This window comes from Lynx rufus, unplaced genomic scaffold (genome assembly GCF_022079265.1).
Source record: "Lynx rufus isolate CCGP_SWC_20201006 ecotype Redwood Valley unplaced genomic scaffold, mLynRuf1.p SCAF_4, whole genome shotgun sequence".
Lineage (NCBI taxonomy): Eukaryota > Metazoa > Chordata > Mammalia > Carnivora > Felidae > Lynx > Lynx rufus.
In genome coordinates this window covers 152,093,273-152,109,116 of record NW_025814856.1, presented here as the reverse complement: position 1 = coordinate 152,109,116, position 15,844 = coordinate 152,093,273, and the positions used below count along the sequence as shown (strand labels likewise).

Genomic DNA, 15,844 nt, shown 5'->3' with positions numbered 1-15,844 from the left:
TGAGAGGCACCAGGAATCAACCTATCCTAAAGCATTTCATAGTCACTAACGTGGTTCTGGATAGAATGTATTAATTTAAACTCTCACCAGAAAATATTGTGAAGTAGAGGGCGCCTGAGTGGCCCAGTTGGATAAGTGTCCAACTTCGGCTCAGGTCATGATCTCACGGTTCATGAGTTCAAGTTCCACATCGTGCTCTGTGCTGACAGCTCAGAGACTGGAGCCTGCTTTGGATTCTGTGTCTCCTCCTCCCTGGCCCTCCCCCATTCATGGTCTGTCTTTCTGTCTGTCTCTGTCTCTGTTTCTCAAAAATTAACATTTAAAACATTTTTTTAAAAAATATTGTGAAATAGTATTATATCTGTAGTATATATTACTTACATATATTACATATGTGGAATATGCCATATATAGAGAAAATAAGAATAGCTTCATAACAACTTACGAGAAAAATAATGGCAAAATACAATTTTAATAAAAATCTTTGTTGTGTATTTAACGGTTAACAGGCTTTGCTGTTGCAGTAAAGAAAAGAGAGTAAAACAAAACTGGATAAATTACTCTTGCTAAAAGGGAAAGGTGAAGCTAGGCAAGCCTTGATGTGATGATAAATTAGGTTTGTCACTCTGCATTACCTCAACTGTGTATGGTAAACAAAAGCTTTGTGCAGAGTTATTTGTGACCTGCGTGGTTCTTTACACACATACCACGATGAGAATTTTATTTCTGCCAGACTCTGTGACACAATATTATTGCATGGTAATGTCTTTAAAAACATAGGTACACTTTGTTGCCAAGGAAGTGTTTTGTTATTCCAAAAAACTTTATAGTCAGGGTATTCTGATGTAGATACTGTTACAAGACTGTATAAGGATGACTGAACTTCTCAGCTATTTAAATTATATATGATGAAAATCTGAACTCATAATTAAGATTCCCCAAATTTGCTTTAAACACCTGGTAGACATGGGTGAGTCAGGAAACAGAAGCAGTAGTCAGGTAGGAAGAAAACTACCAACAGTGTGGTGTTACTGAAGCCAAAAGAGTCTGTTTAAAAAAGGAAGAAGTGATCGACTTAGTCACTTTTGGGAGGTCAATTAAGGTGAGTACTGAGGTAACCTCTGCATTTTGCAACAAGGAAGTCATTGACCTCAGCAAAAGTGGTTATGGTGTAGTGTTGAGGGTGGAAGTCAGATTAGAACGGAAAGTGAGAAATCGGAGATAACAAATACAGACGATGCTTTTGGAAAATTTAGCCACGAAAGGGGGAGGAACAACAATAACTAAAAGGTCTAGGCATGGGTCTAAGGAGAGGTTGATGTGTTGCACTTTGCTTTTTTAGTCAGAGAGTGTGTGTGGCAGGTACTGATGAAAAAGAGCCAGTACAGGAGTAGAGGTTGAAAACACAAAAGGTAGCAAACAAAGGAGTAAGTTTTCTCAAAAACCAAGAAAGGATGATATCCAAAACATAGGTGAGAGATTGGCTTTAGATAGGAGGAGAGGATTTGTCAGCTGTAGGAAGGTGAGGTGGAGAAAAGTTCCTGAGAGAGTGCCTGTCTGAAGGCAGTCTTCTGTGTAAAAAGTATATGAGGAGGTTATCTGCTGAGAATGAAAGGGAAGGAGGAGATCGAGAAGTCTAAGGTCTTTAAAAAGTGAAAGAAACTTAAAATAGTCTCTGTGGAAAGCGTAAAAGCAAGGGAAAAAGGAAAACATGGTAAGATTGCCTTGTAATGCTAAGGGACCCCTTGAGATTGTACATCTTTCTCTAACCCCAGAATCTGGGAGACAAAATTAGTGTTAGATTTTTCTCCTTAGCTGGTAATGTTTCATTAAGTTGGAATCAAGATTACAGAATAGGTGTCCAACTTCTCTCTGGTGATGTCACTAATGTCTACTGTGTGGGCAGAGGGTAGGGAGAAAGGAGCTAGATACAGCACTATCATCCTTCCCTATTTTACAGCGACTACTGCGGTTACCACATATCAAGACTGCTGAAAACCTAGTGAAATTGTCATTCAGATCCCCTACATCAGTAAACACGCCATTGATCTCAAGTTACTGCTGCTGCTACCAGATAACTAATGTATTGTCCGTGTCTGCTTGAAACGGAAGGTGTTGTATATGGCTTACTTCCAAATCTAGTACTTGAGCAACCTCACCATTTCTCCAAACGAAAGCTTTATTATATCAATGTTCACTATATGTTAGAAACTATACAAGGCATTGGAGATGCAAAAGTAAATAAGAGAGACGTGGTATCTGACCTATGTTCACAGAGGATACAGATACAGACAGTTTGAGTAGAATGTGGTAAGTGTTACAACACGGGGAGATGCAAGGTGTCTTGGGCACACCTGTGAGCTCACATTACTCCAAGTTGAGAAGGTTAGAGATACTTTCCACGAGGTTTATTAAAAACCGGCTTCTGAAGGACTAGTAAGAGTTAACAAAGGACAGGGGTGGGGCGGTGAAGTCAATTCTTCACTGTGAGAATTGAAGTTGAAAAGGTAGTCGTCACAAGATAGATCACTCTAGATCTTCTGAACTGTGTTGTTCAGAGCAGTGAATAGTCATCAGAGGACTTTTTAAAAGGTAATGCTGTGATCACATTTTGTGTTTAGCAGGTTCCCTGTCGTTGCCTGTAGTAGCAGTTTCCCTGTAGTTGTAGTAAAGAATCGAGTAGGCAAAATAATGCTAGAAGTACTGATAAGGAGATTTTTCCCAGAAGTTCAGACAATTGTTTTGTTCTCTGAAGCTAGTAGGGACCACGTTGACCTTCTCTCATACCACTTTAAAACTTCTTGTTCCATATAGTTAGTGGAGGTATAGGACATAGAAGGCAAGAGCTTTCCTTTCATCACTACCAGGGAAGGAACTTGACCTCAAATAGCTTTTGCTCTTTAAGTCTCCCATGAAGATTGTTAGTCTCCCTGCCCCCATTCTACCTCAACTGTTGCTTTGTTAGCATCCCATTTTGTAACAATGAGCCACAGAAATTTGATTTCAGGAAAATCTGCTATTGAGGTATAATTAAACAACAGACAGATGTTAAAGTGTACAATTTGATCAGTTTTGACGTGTGTATATTTCTCTGAAATCATCACCTCAATCAAGATAATGAACACATCCATCACTCTTACTTCCGGCCCCTTCGTAGTCCCTCCCTCCTGTTGTCCTTCCCTCCCCTTCCCCCAGGCAACCACTGATCCACTTTCTTTCACTATACATTAGTGATAAAAGTTTGCATGTTTTATAATTTTATGCCAATACTGTATTTTCTTGATTAGTTTTTAATAATTCTTGGAATCAGGCAATACTACTAGCCCTCCAACTTGTTCTTTTTCAAAGTGATTTTGGCTAGTCTAGATTCTTTGCATTTCCAGAGGAAATTTAGGGTCATTTTGTCAGTTTCTTTAAAAAGCCTGCTACGGTTTTGACTGGTATTGCATTGAATCTACACATCAATTTGGGGAGAATCAACATCTTTACAGTATTAGGTCTTCTAACCCACAGACATGGTATCTCTCTCCATTTCTTTAGGTCCTCTCTAATTTCAACAAATTTGGTAGTTTTCCGTGTGTAAGTGTTCCACATTTTTGTTAATTTATCACTAAGTGTTTCATCTTTGGATGTTATTGTAAATAATATTGATTTTAGGTTTGATTTGCAATTATTCATCAATAGTATATAAAAATGCAGTTGATTTTGTATGTTGGTTGTTTTGTCCTGCAGCATTCCTAAAGTTACTTATTTAGTAGCCTTTTGGTAGATTCCATAGAATTTTCTACATAGATGATTGTGTCACCTGCAAATAAAGATAGTTTTACTTCTTTTTTCTAAAATGGATGCTTCTTACTTTTTGGAAGAATTGATATTACTCTCTTTTCTTAAATGTTTGGTAGAATTTACCAGTGTAGCCCTCTAGGGCCTGGGAGTTTCTTTGTGGGAAGATAATCAGTAAAGTCTGATAGTAGCACTTTGTGTCTTCACTGTTTATTTTTCCGATCACTCTGGCTAGAGATTTATCAATTGTACTGATCTCAGAGAATTAGCTTCTGATTTTTATTCTTTTTCTGTTTTCCATCTCATTGGTTCCTGCTCTTTTTTTCTTGCCTCTGGCTTACTTTGAATTTAATCTGCTTTTCTAAAAATAAACTTTACTTTTTGGAGCATTTTTAGGTTCACAGCAAAATTGAGTAAAAGGTACAGAGATTTCCATATACCTTTTGTTTTCGCCTTAGTTTTTTTTTTTTTTTTTTTCCCCTTTTTCAACTTTTTATTTAAATTCCAGTTAACATTGGGGCGCCTGGGTGGCGCAGTCGGTTAAGCGTCCGACTTCAGCCAGGTCACGATCTCGCGGTCCGGGAGTTCCCGCGTCAGGCTCTGGGCTGATGGCTCGGAGCCTGGAGCCTGTTTCCGATTCTGTGTCTCCCTCTCTCTCTGCCCCTCCCCCGTTCATGCTCTGTCTCTCTCTGTCCCAAAAATAAATAAACGTTGGAAAAAAAAATTAAAAAAATAAATAAATAAATAAATAAATTCCAGTTAACATCAGTGTAATTAGTTTCAGGTGTAGAATTTAGTGATTCATCGCTTCCACACAACACCTGGTGCTCATCCCCGTGCCCCCTCCTTAATCCCCGCCAGCTGTTTCCCCATCCCCCACCCCGTCCTCTCTGGTAACCATCAGTTTGTTCTCTGTGGTTATTAAGTAAAGGGACTGTTTCTTGGTTTGCCTCCCTCTCTCTCTCTCCCTCTCTCTCTGTCTCTCTCTCTCTCTTCTACCTATGTTCGTTTGTTTTGTTTTTGAAGTTCCACGTATGAGTGAAATCATCTGGTATTTGTCTTTCTCTGACTTATTTCACTTAGCATAATACTCTCTAGTTTCTTAAAGTGAAAGTCCAAAACTCATTATTTTGAGGCCTTTCTCCTTTTCCAATACAGGTCTTCCAGTACCATAAATTCCTCTATAAGTACAGCTTTTGCTAAGGCCCCCCAGAAGCGGACCCTTTCTTTCCTGTCAGTCATGCAGAGCCTTTCTGGTGTCGTCATGTTTTGTCTGCCAAAGTAAGAACTGTAAAGGCAGTGTCTGCAGCGATAAAGGAGAAAGTTTAAGCTCACAAGTCCATTCATACGCATCTGCCAGGCTCATACCACGTGGGGAAGGAAGAGGTCGCTTACTTGGATTTGGGAAAATATCTTTGACAAAGCCCTCTTATCGATGGCTTACTACAAGTAATACTTTGCTTTTCTCACTGAAAAGACCTATCCAGTTAATGCTCTGTGATTAATAATGGAGGGGACCTATTACCAACGTAAGGGGAACTAGTTTCATCGAGAATTGTTTAAGCAGTATCTCTTTTTGCCTCAAAGGCTCCCATTTGTGCAGTTGTGAATAAAGGCTAAGGTGGTACGCCAGATTGCCCAGACTATTTAAATTTGTTTCTGGAGAAAAAGTATATTACATTCAATCATACCTTTAAATTTCAGCTGTTCTGCAGAAACCTGCCTTAACTCAATTTTGGAACAGTCTTTTAGGGCCAGTATAAACCAACATCAGGGATCCACAGAAATAATAGTTAACCCTCATTAGACATTTTGCCATGTGTCAGGACCTACGTTAAATATTTTGCGTGGGTTGTCTTAATGATGGTGTAAAACCTTATGAGGTCTAAGCACTAAGCATTTTTATTCCCATTTTACAGATGAGGAAACAGATTTGGAAAGTAACCCGTCTAAGTCCCACAGCTCAGTAGTAGAGTCGGAGCTGCAGCCCAGCCTCTACTGGCATTAGGCAAGTTGTACACCTGTCTCCTATATCGGTGTTTGAAAAGGCAGCTTGTAGTGGCCATGAAATGATAGGGTTCTGAACTGCTTGAGTCAGAATATGACTTGATGAGTTAACCAAACCAAGGTAAGTGAATAATATAGTAGTTGAGGATATAAATTCCTTCAGACATTTTGCTACTCTAAAATCTGAACTTTCCTTAAGAAAGAAGGGGAAAATATGGGGCGCCTGGGTGGCTCAGTCGGTTAAGCGTCCAACTTGGGCTCAGGTCATGATCTCACGGTTTGTGGGTTCAAGCCCCGCGTCGGGCTCTGTGCTGACAGCTCGGAGCCTGGAGCCTGCTTCGGATTCTGTGTCTCCCTCTCTGCCCCTCCCCCACTCTCACTTTGTCTCACTCTCTCAAAAATAAATAAATGTAAAAATTTTTTTTAAAAAGGAAAGAAAGGGGGCGCCTGGGTGGCGCAGTCGGTTAAGCGTCCGACTTCAGCCAGGTCACGATCTCACGGTCCGTGAGTTCGAGCCCCGCGTCGGGCTCTGGGCTGATGGCTCAGAGCCTGGAGCCTGTTTCCGATTCTGTGTCTCCCTCTCTCTCTGCCCCTCCCCCGTTCATGCTCTGTCTCTCTCTGTCCCAAAAATAAATAAACGTGGAAAAAAAAAATTTTTTAAAAAAAAATAAAAAGGAAAGAAGGGGAAAATGCTGCATTGGGGGCAACATGGTGGTATAGAAAGAGAATGAGTTTAGATCTCACTTGTTACTAAGCCCCATTAAAAAGTTAGTTAACCTCTTTTCGCTTCAGACTTTTCATTTATCAAGTGGAGATTTTCTCCTTTTAGGATAAAGATTGGAGATTATGTGTATAGCACAGTGCCAAACCTGTATCAGCTGATCAGTAAAGAGCCTGGTTGCCTTTGTTATTGTTAGAATCTGTTAATTCTCAGTGAATGAAAACTTTTCTTTTTTTGAGGCCTTAGTAAGTTCATTTTCTGACACAAGCCGCTCCCCATCCATCACCAAGATTCAATCCTGTTCTTCTGATAAGTGTTTGTATAACACTGAGTTCCTTTCCTTTATAGCAATTCTGTTTTGACATTCTGTTTAGTCCTGTGATGAGCCAGTTAATGTCTGCCTCGCCACACTAGATAGTGAGCTCTGTGCAATCAGAAGCTCTGATCTTGTTCACCTTTGTCTTCTGTGCACAGTGCTTGCCGTATAGCAGGCCTTTAGTCAATGTTAAACGAGGGAAATGATTCTTAGTAGCAGTACTGACTACCTTGTGATGATGATGTCTGCTTCCATCAAAGGAGTGATGCTTTCCTTAAAGTAGAAGACAGGTCCTGTGATCTGGGTAAAATCTCAGTATTTGAACTTACCAGTCTTTTCTGGCCACATCTTAACATTATGCTGATTGAACCCCTTGGAAATAGAGTGCGGTAACATATTTCATTACATTTAGCATCATTGTCTGTTTCCAGTTTGACTGATCACTATTGAATTACTGCCGTACTGCATATGTGCTGTTGCACAGAATTTAATTTCAACTTCTTGGTTACTTATTTCACTTTGCAGGAAATGTGATTGTTTCATGGAACTCTTAGGCTTTTAAGAAAGTGAAAATACTGGGTATCTCATGTCCCATCTTCCATCTACCATCCATCTAAATACCATTTTCATTTGGCTTCTCTTATAAGGGAGAAGATGTCAACCGGACACTAGAAGGTGGAAGGAAGCCTCTTCATTATGCAGCAGATTGTGGGCAGCTTGAAATCCTGGAATTTCTGCTGCTGAAAGGAGCAGATATTAATGTATGTAAAGAACGTGGTCATTCTAGAAAAAAAATCCTGTTGTATGCCTTGGGTAATTGTTTTCTAGTCTTGTAAAATAGAAATATAGTCTGAAATTATACCAAATTTCCTGTAACCTAGAAATATATAGTTGGCATTTCTTTTTAAATAAGCAGAACAAACAGACTTTCTTAAATGGATAAAACCGTGATTTAGGATCCTTCATTTTTAAGTTCTACAGCAACTTGAGAGTTAACACTGTCACTGTCTATAGGTGGCAAATGGCTGTCATGCAATGGAGGATAGGATTGTGTAGTCCTAGAATAAATCCAGACTGGAGTTTTGGACAAAGGTCAGTAGGCAAATGGTCAGACAGGAGCGGTCACCTCCTGGCTCTTGCCTTTTACAGCTTTTCAGGGTTTTGGAAAAATGTTTAGCCATGACAGCAAGTGAGATGAACTTTACACATTTCAGGGGACACTATGTCACCCGGCCCCATTGTGGCAGCCTCATTGGCTATTTTCTACCCCCTCTCTTCCCTTCCTGGGCCTCATTCGCATTCCTACCACATCGTGAGGACTTGGGGCTCAGAGAGGCCAAACAATTGGCACAGTGTAAGTGGCAGAGCCAAGGTTTGAGCTGACGTCAAAGCCCTGTGCCCTCTACTTCACTAGGCTGATACTCAAGGAGACGCTGCTTATGGGCTTGGGCCCCGGCAGCTCTCTAAGAGGCTGAAAACTTGTAGCCTTGAAGGGATTTTGTGTAACAGGGCAAAGAGGTAAACGTTGATAGTTCTCTGATCAAATCTAGAGGGAAGGAAGAAATGAAAACTAAAGTCGTTTTTTAATCTCTTATTTCATAGGCTCCGGATAAACATCATATTACCCCTCTTCTGTCTGCTGTCTATGAAGGTCATGTTTCCTGTGTGAAATTGCTTCTGTCAAAGGTGAGATCAATTGCTAATTGTCTTAAAGTTTTTATTTAAAATTCCAGTGAACATCCAGTGAACATCAGTTTCAGCACTACTTCATATATCACCTAGTGCTCATCACAACAAGCGCACTCCTTAATCCCCATCACTTATTTCACCCTTCACCCTTCCCACCTCCCTTCTGGTAACCATCAGTTTATTCTCTACAGTTAAGAGTCTGTGTCTTAGTTTGTATTTTTCTTTCCTCTCTTGGTCATTTCTTCTTTAAATTCTGCATATGAGTGAAATCATATGGTATTTGTCTTTCTCTGACTCATTTTGCTCAGCATAATACTCTAACTCCATCCATGTTGTTGCAAATGGCAAGATTTCATTCTTTTTTATCGCTGAATAATATTCCATTGTATGCACCCCATCTTTATCAGTCAGTAGCCACTTAAGCTGTTTCCATAATTTGGCTGTTGTAGATAATGCTACTGTAAACATCGGGGTGCATGTATCCCTTTGAATTAGTGCATTTGTATTCTTTGGGTAAAAACCTAGTAGTGCAGTTGCTGGATCATGGGGTAGTTTCATTTTTAACTTTTTGAGGAACTCCCATACTGTTTTCCAGAGTGGCTGCCCCAGTTTGCATTCCCACCAGTGGTGCAAAAGGGCTCCCCTTTCTCCACATCTTCACCAACACCTGTTTGTTTCTTGTGTTGTTGATTTTAGCCATTCTGACAGGTATGAGGTGATACATCATTGTAGTTTTGCTTTGCATTTCCCTGATGATCAGTGATGTTGGCCATCTGGATATCATCTTTGGAAGAATGTTCTTGTCTTCTGCTCATTTTTAATCAGATGATTCGTTTTTTGGTTTTTAAGCTTTGGAAGTTCTTTATATATTTTGGATACTAACCCTTTATCAGATAAGTCATTTGCAAATATCTTCTCCCATTCTGTAGGTTGCTTTTTAGTTTTGTTGATGGTTTCCTTCACTGTGAAGAAGGTTTTTATTTTGACAAAGTCCCAGTAGTTTATTTTTACTTTTGCCTAAGGAGACATCTGGGGAAAGAAGTTGCTATAGCCGATATCAAAGAAATTACTTACCATGTTCTCTCTTAGGATTTTTATAGTTTCAGGTCTCAAATTTAGGTCTTTCATCCATTTTGAATTTATTTTTGTGTTATGGTATAAGAAAGTGGTCAGTTCCATGCTTTTGCACTTTGCTGTCCAGTTTTCCCACCGTCATTTGTTGAAGACATAGTCTTTTTCCCGTTGGATATTCTTTCCAGCTTTGTCAAAGCTTAATTGACCATATAGTTGTAGGTTCATTTTTGGGTTTTCTGTTCTATTCCATTGATCTATGTGTCTGTTTTTGTGCCAGTACCATACTAGTTTAGTTACTACAGCTTTGTACTATAATTTGAAACCCAGAATTGTGATGCCTGCAGCTTTGTTTTTCCTTTTCAAGGGTGCTTTGGCTATTCGGGGTCTTTTGTGGCTCACAAACTGTTACCAGTTCATGATGGATAAGAAGGTTGGGCTAGAATAAATCAATCCAGCCTCCTTCATCAAGAGTATCTTGCGATGAAAAAACAAGTTAGCTGAACTAAGCACTGTACTTAGTGATGTAGAAAATATTCTGGACTCCTAACCATTTGCAGACTGGTACCAGGTTTAGAGAGAGATCACACTTTAAGTAGCCCTTGTATGAAATTTGTAAGCTCCGTTTTCTGTCGTACATACTGAGTGAGATTGTTATTAGAGGCAGTTTGCTGTAAATAGGAGCCCTCCAAGTCGTCTAGTGTCTTGATGTGCTTGAGGTCCTGGTAAATTTGGAATTTTCTGGTGTTCACTCTTAGAGGGCGTTCAAAATCCAGCTTCAACAAACCAGTCAGTTGCAGCATTTCTAGCCATGTTACATGGAACCTGCAAGTGTTGGAAGACAAGAAATCTTTGTAAAATAAGGCACCAGGATTAATCCTAGGCTTATCATTTCATTGGCATAGACTGGAAAATGCTCTTTATAGCATTTCACTTGGGATTTTAAAATAAGTCCTGTTGAAGGAAGAAAGATAGAAAAATTAGTAAATGTATATAAAGCATTTTGCCACAGTGCCTAACACATAAGTGTTCAATAAATAGTAGCTTTTATTTTAACTAAGACTGAGGAGGATTTTTAGCTTCATAGAGATAGCTTCAGTAAGATTTAGAAAAAATTGGGAAAGAAGGTTAGCATGTTTGTCTCTTAACACTTTATTGATAATTTTTTTAATTTACCCATAGCTGCATGTTAAACACAATTACTAAATTTCTTTAGGTGTGTGGTTGTTACTGGTTTGGTGTTGGGTTTTTATTTTGGGAGAAGAGGTCTATATTAATCGTAATTTTTAGATACTACACATTCTATTGATAGGAATAATGTGGTTCTCCCAAAGCCAAAACAAATGGAAATATTCTTGGTTACTGTAGAGGATCTAGAATCTGTTGTAGGATGTGCTCCCCAAAATTTCCAGTCACTATGTCTCCTCACTGTCCATCCCTCCCCCACACCCATGACAAGATTTTTTTAAGTACCTTTGAAAACTACTGGATAATTTCATCCCTCGGAGAATATTTTTGCTTACCGTATTCAAAACTGGTTGTCACAGGCTGCAACTATTGATTTACAGTTTGTTAAAGATTTGTGTAATTCCAATATTTTATTAGTTTGAACTCTTTATATTGCAAGTAACTAAACCCAGCTCAGATAGGCCGAAACAGTAAAGAGATCTTGTTGACTCACATCACTCTACCGTTGAGGCACATAGCCTCACCCTGGGCTCGAGCCACGTTACCAGGATCTGATTTCTCTTTGCCTCTCAGCTCTGTTCCTCAGCATAGACTTAATTTAACGCCCTTGGCCTCGATATATCTGCTAAGCGTGTAGTAAAAGAAACCGTAATATTGCTATCTTGTGTATTTGAAAATTGCTAAGAGTAAATCTTACAAGTTCTCATCACAAGAAAAAGACTAACTCATGTGATATTAACGAAACTTATTGTGATAATCAGTTTGTAATCTATGCATGTATCAAATCATTGTCATAACATTTGTATTAGTTTAAGGGATACATATGTCACTTATGCCCGAAAACTTAATTCGTAAGTCACAGTAAAAGATAAAACACACTTTCTTCCTCCCCCTTTGACTCTCCCTGATATTTTTCTACCCAGCTAAGGTTTTGTTCTCTGAAAATAAAAACCTCCATGGGATCCTTTTTGGCTTAGGCTGTATCTAATGTTTATTAAATGAGAGGCTCCTAATAAGCATGCTCTTTCTTCTTAGCCGTATCTCAAACTCTGTATTTCTTTCTGGTAAGTTTCTCTTTCCTCACAGGACAAACAAAAAAACCCAGTTATGGTCATGCCAGAGAAGTCCTTGAAACCCTTGTTCTGTATTCCTTATTCCCAAAGCATGGCGCTCCAGGTCCCTGAGACATGACTGTGAGATTCCATTGTTAAAGAATCTTCTGGCTTCATGTGTATGTACATTAGGCCCTAACATGGTTTCTTAGAAGGGTCTCTGTAATTATGTACTCTTCTGCTAAACTATTGGTTGTAAGTTGAGTTGTTTGACTTTTAACTAGCTTATTTATTTTTACTTGTAACTGTAATACTGTTATTTTATTTGTGTGTGAGTCTTGATTTTTGGAGCTGAGTGACATTCAGAGGTGGCTCTGTTGATGGCAGATCAATTGTACCCATGCAGAGCTATTATTTTAGATGAAAGGGTTTTTTTTACCTTTATGAAAGCAGCATAGGAAAATTTAGTTCTGCTTTTTCAAAATTACTTTTTTTATTATTGCATAACCTTCTTTAATGGATACCCTATAGTTTTGTTAGCCCGATTTTTTTTTGGAAATTGATTGTGCTTTCAGAAATCCTTAGTTGCTAAAATAAGGCTATTCCAGTGCATTTTTTTTTTGTTACGATCAATGCTTGTATTATGAAATCTGGTTCTGCCTTTTATCAAAAGTTAGAATCCTTATGGATTATTACGAATTTGTGTTAAAAGTACTTAGTTTGAGAAGTTTACCAAATTGACGTTTTTAATTTATTATCCAGCTGGTATATCATTAGTGTAGGGAAAAAAAACAAAATAAAGTTAAAAACTCAGTGTGATCACAACTAATAGGGAAAAAAGAGAAAACCACTAAAACAAAAGAAAGGAGGGTTACTAGAATGATGTCAAATCAGTAAGTGATAGTATATCACATAGTTGGGACAAGTTTTCGTGTTTGGTTCTCCTTTAGTGCAGTGGAAGATGAAGTCTATGACACAAGTGGGAATCTAAAACATTTAATCCTTGATTGTCCATGTAGTAAAAGAAAAAACTTTTACAGGGATAGTTATGAGAAATGTAACACGTATATTTCTGTACGTAAAAGTTATTTGGCCTGATTTTTGAGCTAGAAATTTAAAAAAAAAGAAGAAGATCAATACATGTGGGACTTCCACTTCGAGATGGAGGCCTGAGCACATGCCATGGTATGAGGTTCATTAGAGAAGACATTGTAATGAATCCTTCAGACACAGAAAGCAGAGGGGATGGCACTGAGGAAAATAACATGCCCCGACACGAGCAAGAGAGTGTCATTGCAAAAGGAGGAACTGATCCAGGGTGGCTCCAAGCCTTGAAGTGGTTAGTACCCTGAGCAAGAAACAAGTGAAGACTGGATACACCATAAACCCAAAGAGAAAAACCGAGAGGCAAGAAGGATCATTAGAAATTAGTATATGAAAAAATCTAAGTGAATATTAAAATAAAAAACAAACACTAAAGTTAAAAAAAATAAGCTAGGAAAACAAAATGAGGTAGGGGCGCCTGGGTGGCTCAGTCAGTCAAGCATCCCACTTCGGCTCAGGTCATGATCTCATGGTTCATAGGTTTGAGCTCCGCGTCGGCCTCTGTGCTGACAGCTCAGCCTGGAGCCTGCTTTGGATTCTGTCTCCGTCTCTCTTTGCCCTTCCCCTACTCTCTTTCTCTCTCTCTCTCAAAAATAAATAAATATTTTTAAAAATTTTTTTAAAAAGCTAAAACTACATAATTGCTGAATGGTAAGATGGTGATCAAAGTTCCTGGTACTTCCACAACATCCAGAGCCCATGAAAAATACTATGCAAAACTGGTGAGGAGAGACAAGGGAAAAGAGACAGAACAGGTCAAAATGCAGGCTCGAGAAGCCTCCTGAGTAGCAGTAGCAGAGGAGGAAGAAGCCCAAGCAAGAATGTGAAACACACATCCAGGATAGAGAAGTGGCAACCAACGAGCACAGCAGCAGTGACAAGGCCAGACCTGATAAGACTTCTACCTGTTTTTATCAAAGCAAAACAGACTAAGTATATATCATTTTGAATTGTAATGATCTCAGTTGAATAAAGGTTTTTGGGTTTTGCCTTTAAAATCTTAAAAAGTGATACAAAAATATCCTGTGGTCCAGAGGTTGGCAGACTTTTTCTTAAAAAGTCACGTATGACTTTGAAGACCATGTGTTTTCTGGCCTAACTCTGCCACTCTAAAACTGCCATAGACAAACTAGAACAAATACTGAAATTTGTGTGGAATCACAGGAGACCCTGAATAGCCAAAGCTGGAGGCATCACAGTCTCTAATTTCAAGATACCTGCTACAAAGCTTTAATAAAACAGTATGGTGTTGGCACAGAAATACACACATTCTGTCCAGTGGACTAGAATAGAGCCCAGAAACAAACCCATGCTTAATATGGTTAACGTTTGACATTGGCTTTAGCAACATTTTCTAAGGCAAGGAAAAGAAAAGAAAAATAGACTACTGGGACTATAGCAAAATAAGAAGCCTTTGCACAGTGAAAGAGACTATTAACAAAATGAAAAGGCAACCTACTAAATGAGAGATTTACAAATGATACATTCAATAAGGGGTTAATATCCCAAATATATAAACCTACAGCTCAACACAAAAAAACAAACAAAAAAAAAAAAAACCACTACACAAATAGACACTTTTCCAAAGAGCACATGTAAGTGGCCAATAGACACATGAAAAGATGCTCAACATCATGAATCATTAGAGAAATATAAATCAAACCCACAGTGAAATACTACCTTAACACCAGCCAGAATGGCTAGTGTCAAAAAGACAAGGAATAACAAACGTCGAGGATGGGGGGGGAAAGGTAGCCATCGTGCATTGTTGGTGGGAATGTAGATTGGTATAGCCATTGTGGAAAACAGTGTAGAAGTTTCTTTAAAATTTTTTAAGTAGAACTACCATATAATACAGTAATTCCACTACTGGGTATTTATCCAAAGAAAACCAAAATACTAATACAAAAAGGTTTATGCACTCCTGTGTTTATTGCAACAATTTAGAGTCCCTAGATTAATGGATAGAGGAGATACACACACACACACACACACACACACACACAGTGGAATATTACTCAGCCATGAAAAAGTATGCAGTCTTGCCATTTGTTACAGCATGGATGGCTCTAGAAGGTATTATGCTAAGTGAAGTCAGTCAGAGAAAGACAAATACCATACGATTTCACTTATAAGTGAACTTTTTTGCTAAAAAGCAAAACAAAAAAGCAGAAACAGAGTCATAATCACAGAGAACAAACTGGTAGTTGCCAGAGAGGAGGGAAAGAGGAGGATGGGCAAGGTGGGCAAAAGGGAGTGGGAGGTATAGGCTTCCAATTATGTAATGTGTGAGTCACAGGGATGAAAGGTGCCGCACAGGAATATAGTCAGTAGCGTCGTCATAGGGTTTTATGGTGACAGATGGTAGCTGCACTTGTGCTGTGATTCCATAATGTATAGAGTTGTCCAATCACTGTTGTATATGTGAAATTAATATAACATTGTATGTCGACTGTAATTCTAAAAAGCTGTCCTAGACAGTACAGAAATGAACAAGCATGGCTGCATTCCAGTAAAACTTTACTTACAAAAACCAGCATCTGGGTCACAGTTTGCTGACCGCTGTTCTAGCTCATGAATAGTTTGGAATTTATAGTGCACATCATGTTAAGGTTCTAGCCCTCAGTGGGAACATGACCCTTCCTAAGTGATGCAAGTTAAGAATGTAGCTGTCATTCTGGATGCTTTTTTCCAACTCTGCTAGTGCTCATTTGTTGAAAAGTTTTATCAACTAGTGTAACCAAACAAGAGCTTACAGGACAATGATCTGGAATTTTCACTGTTTATTCCTGATTAAAATCTCATATGCCTGAGAAATAGCATCATTTCATGAACACATTAGTTAAAAGGTTAAGCATGAAATGATACTCGTGAATTAAAATATTAGCCAGTAGACTTTCGTAAGTCCAAAGT

The 15,844-nt window shown here is 38.7% G+C and overlaps 1 protein-coding gene across 1 annotated transcript in view; it reads left to right on the top strand.

Annotated features, from left to right (window-relative positions):
* The window catches only part of MTPN (myotrophin), a 60,093-nt gene that overhangs the window by 28,580 nt on the left and 15,669 nt on the right, over positions 1 to 15,844 (top strand). Inside the window, exons 2-3 of the mRNA XM_047094809.1 lie at positions 7,475 to 7,588; positions 8,430 to 8,513. Coding sequence (XP_046950765.1) covers positions 7,475 to 7,588; positions 8,430 to 8,513 — 198 coding nt within the window. The remainder of the gene's footprint in view (positions 1 to 7,474; positions 7,589 to 8,429; positions 8,514 to 15,844) is intronic.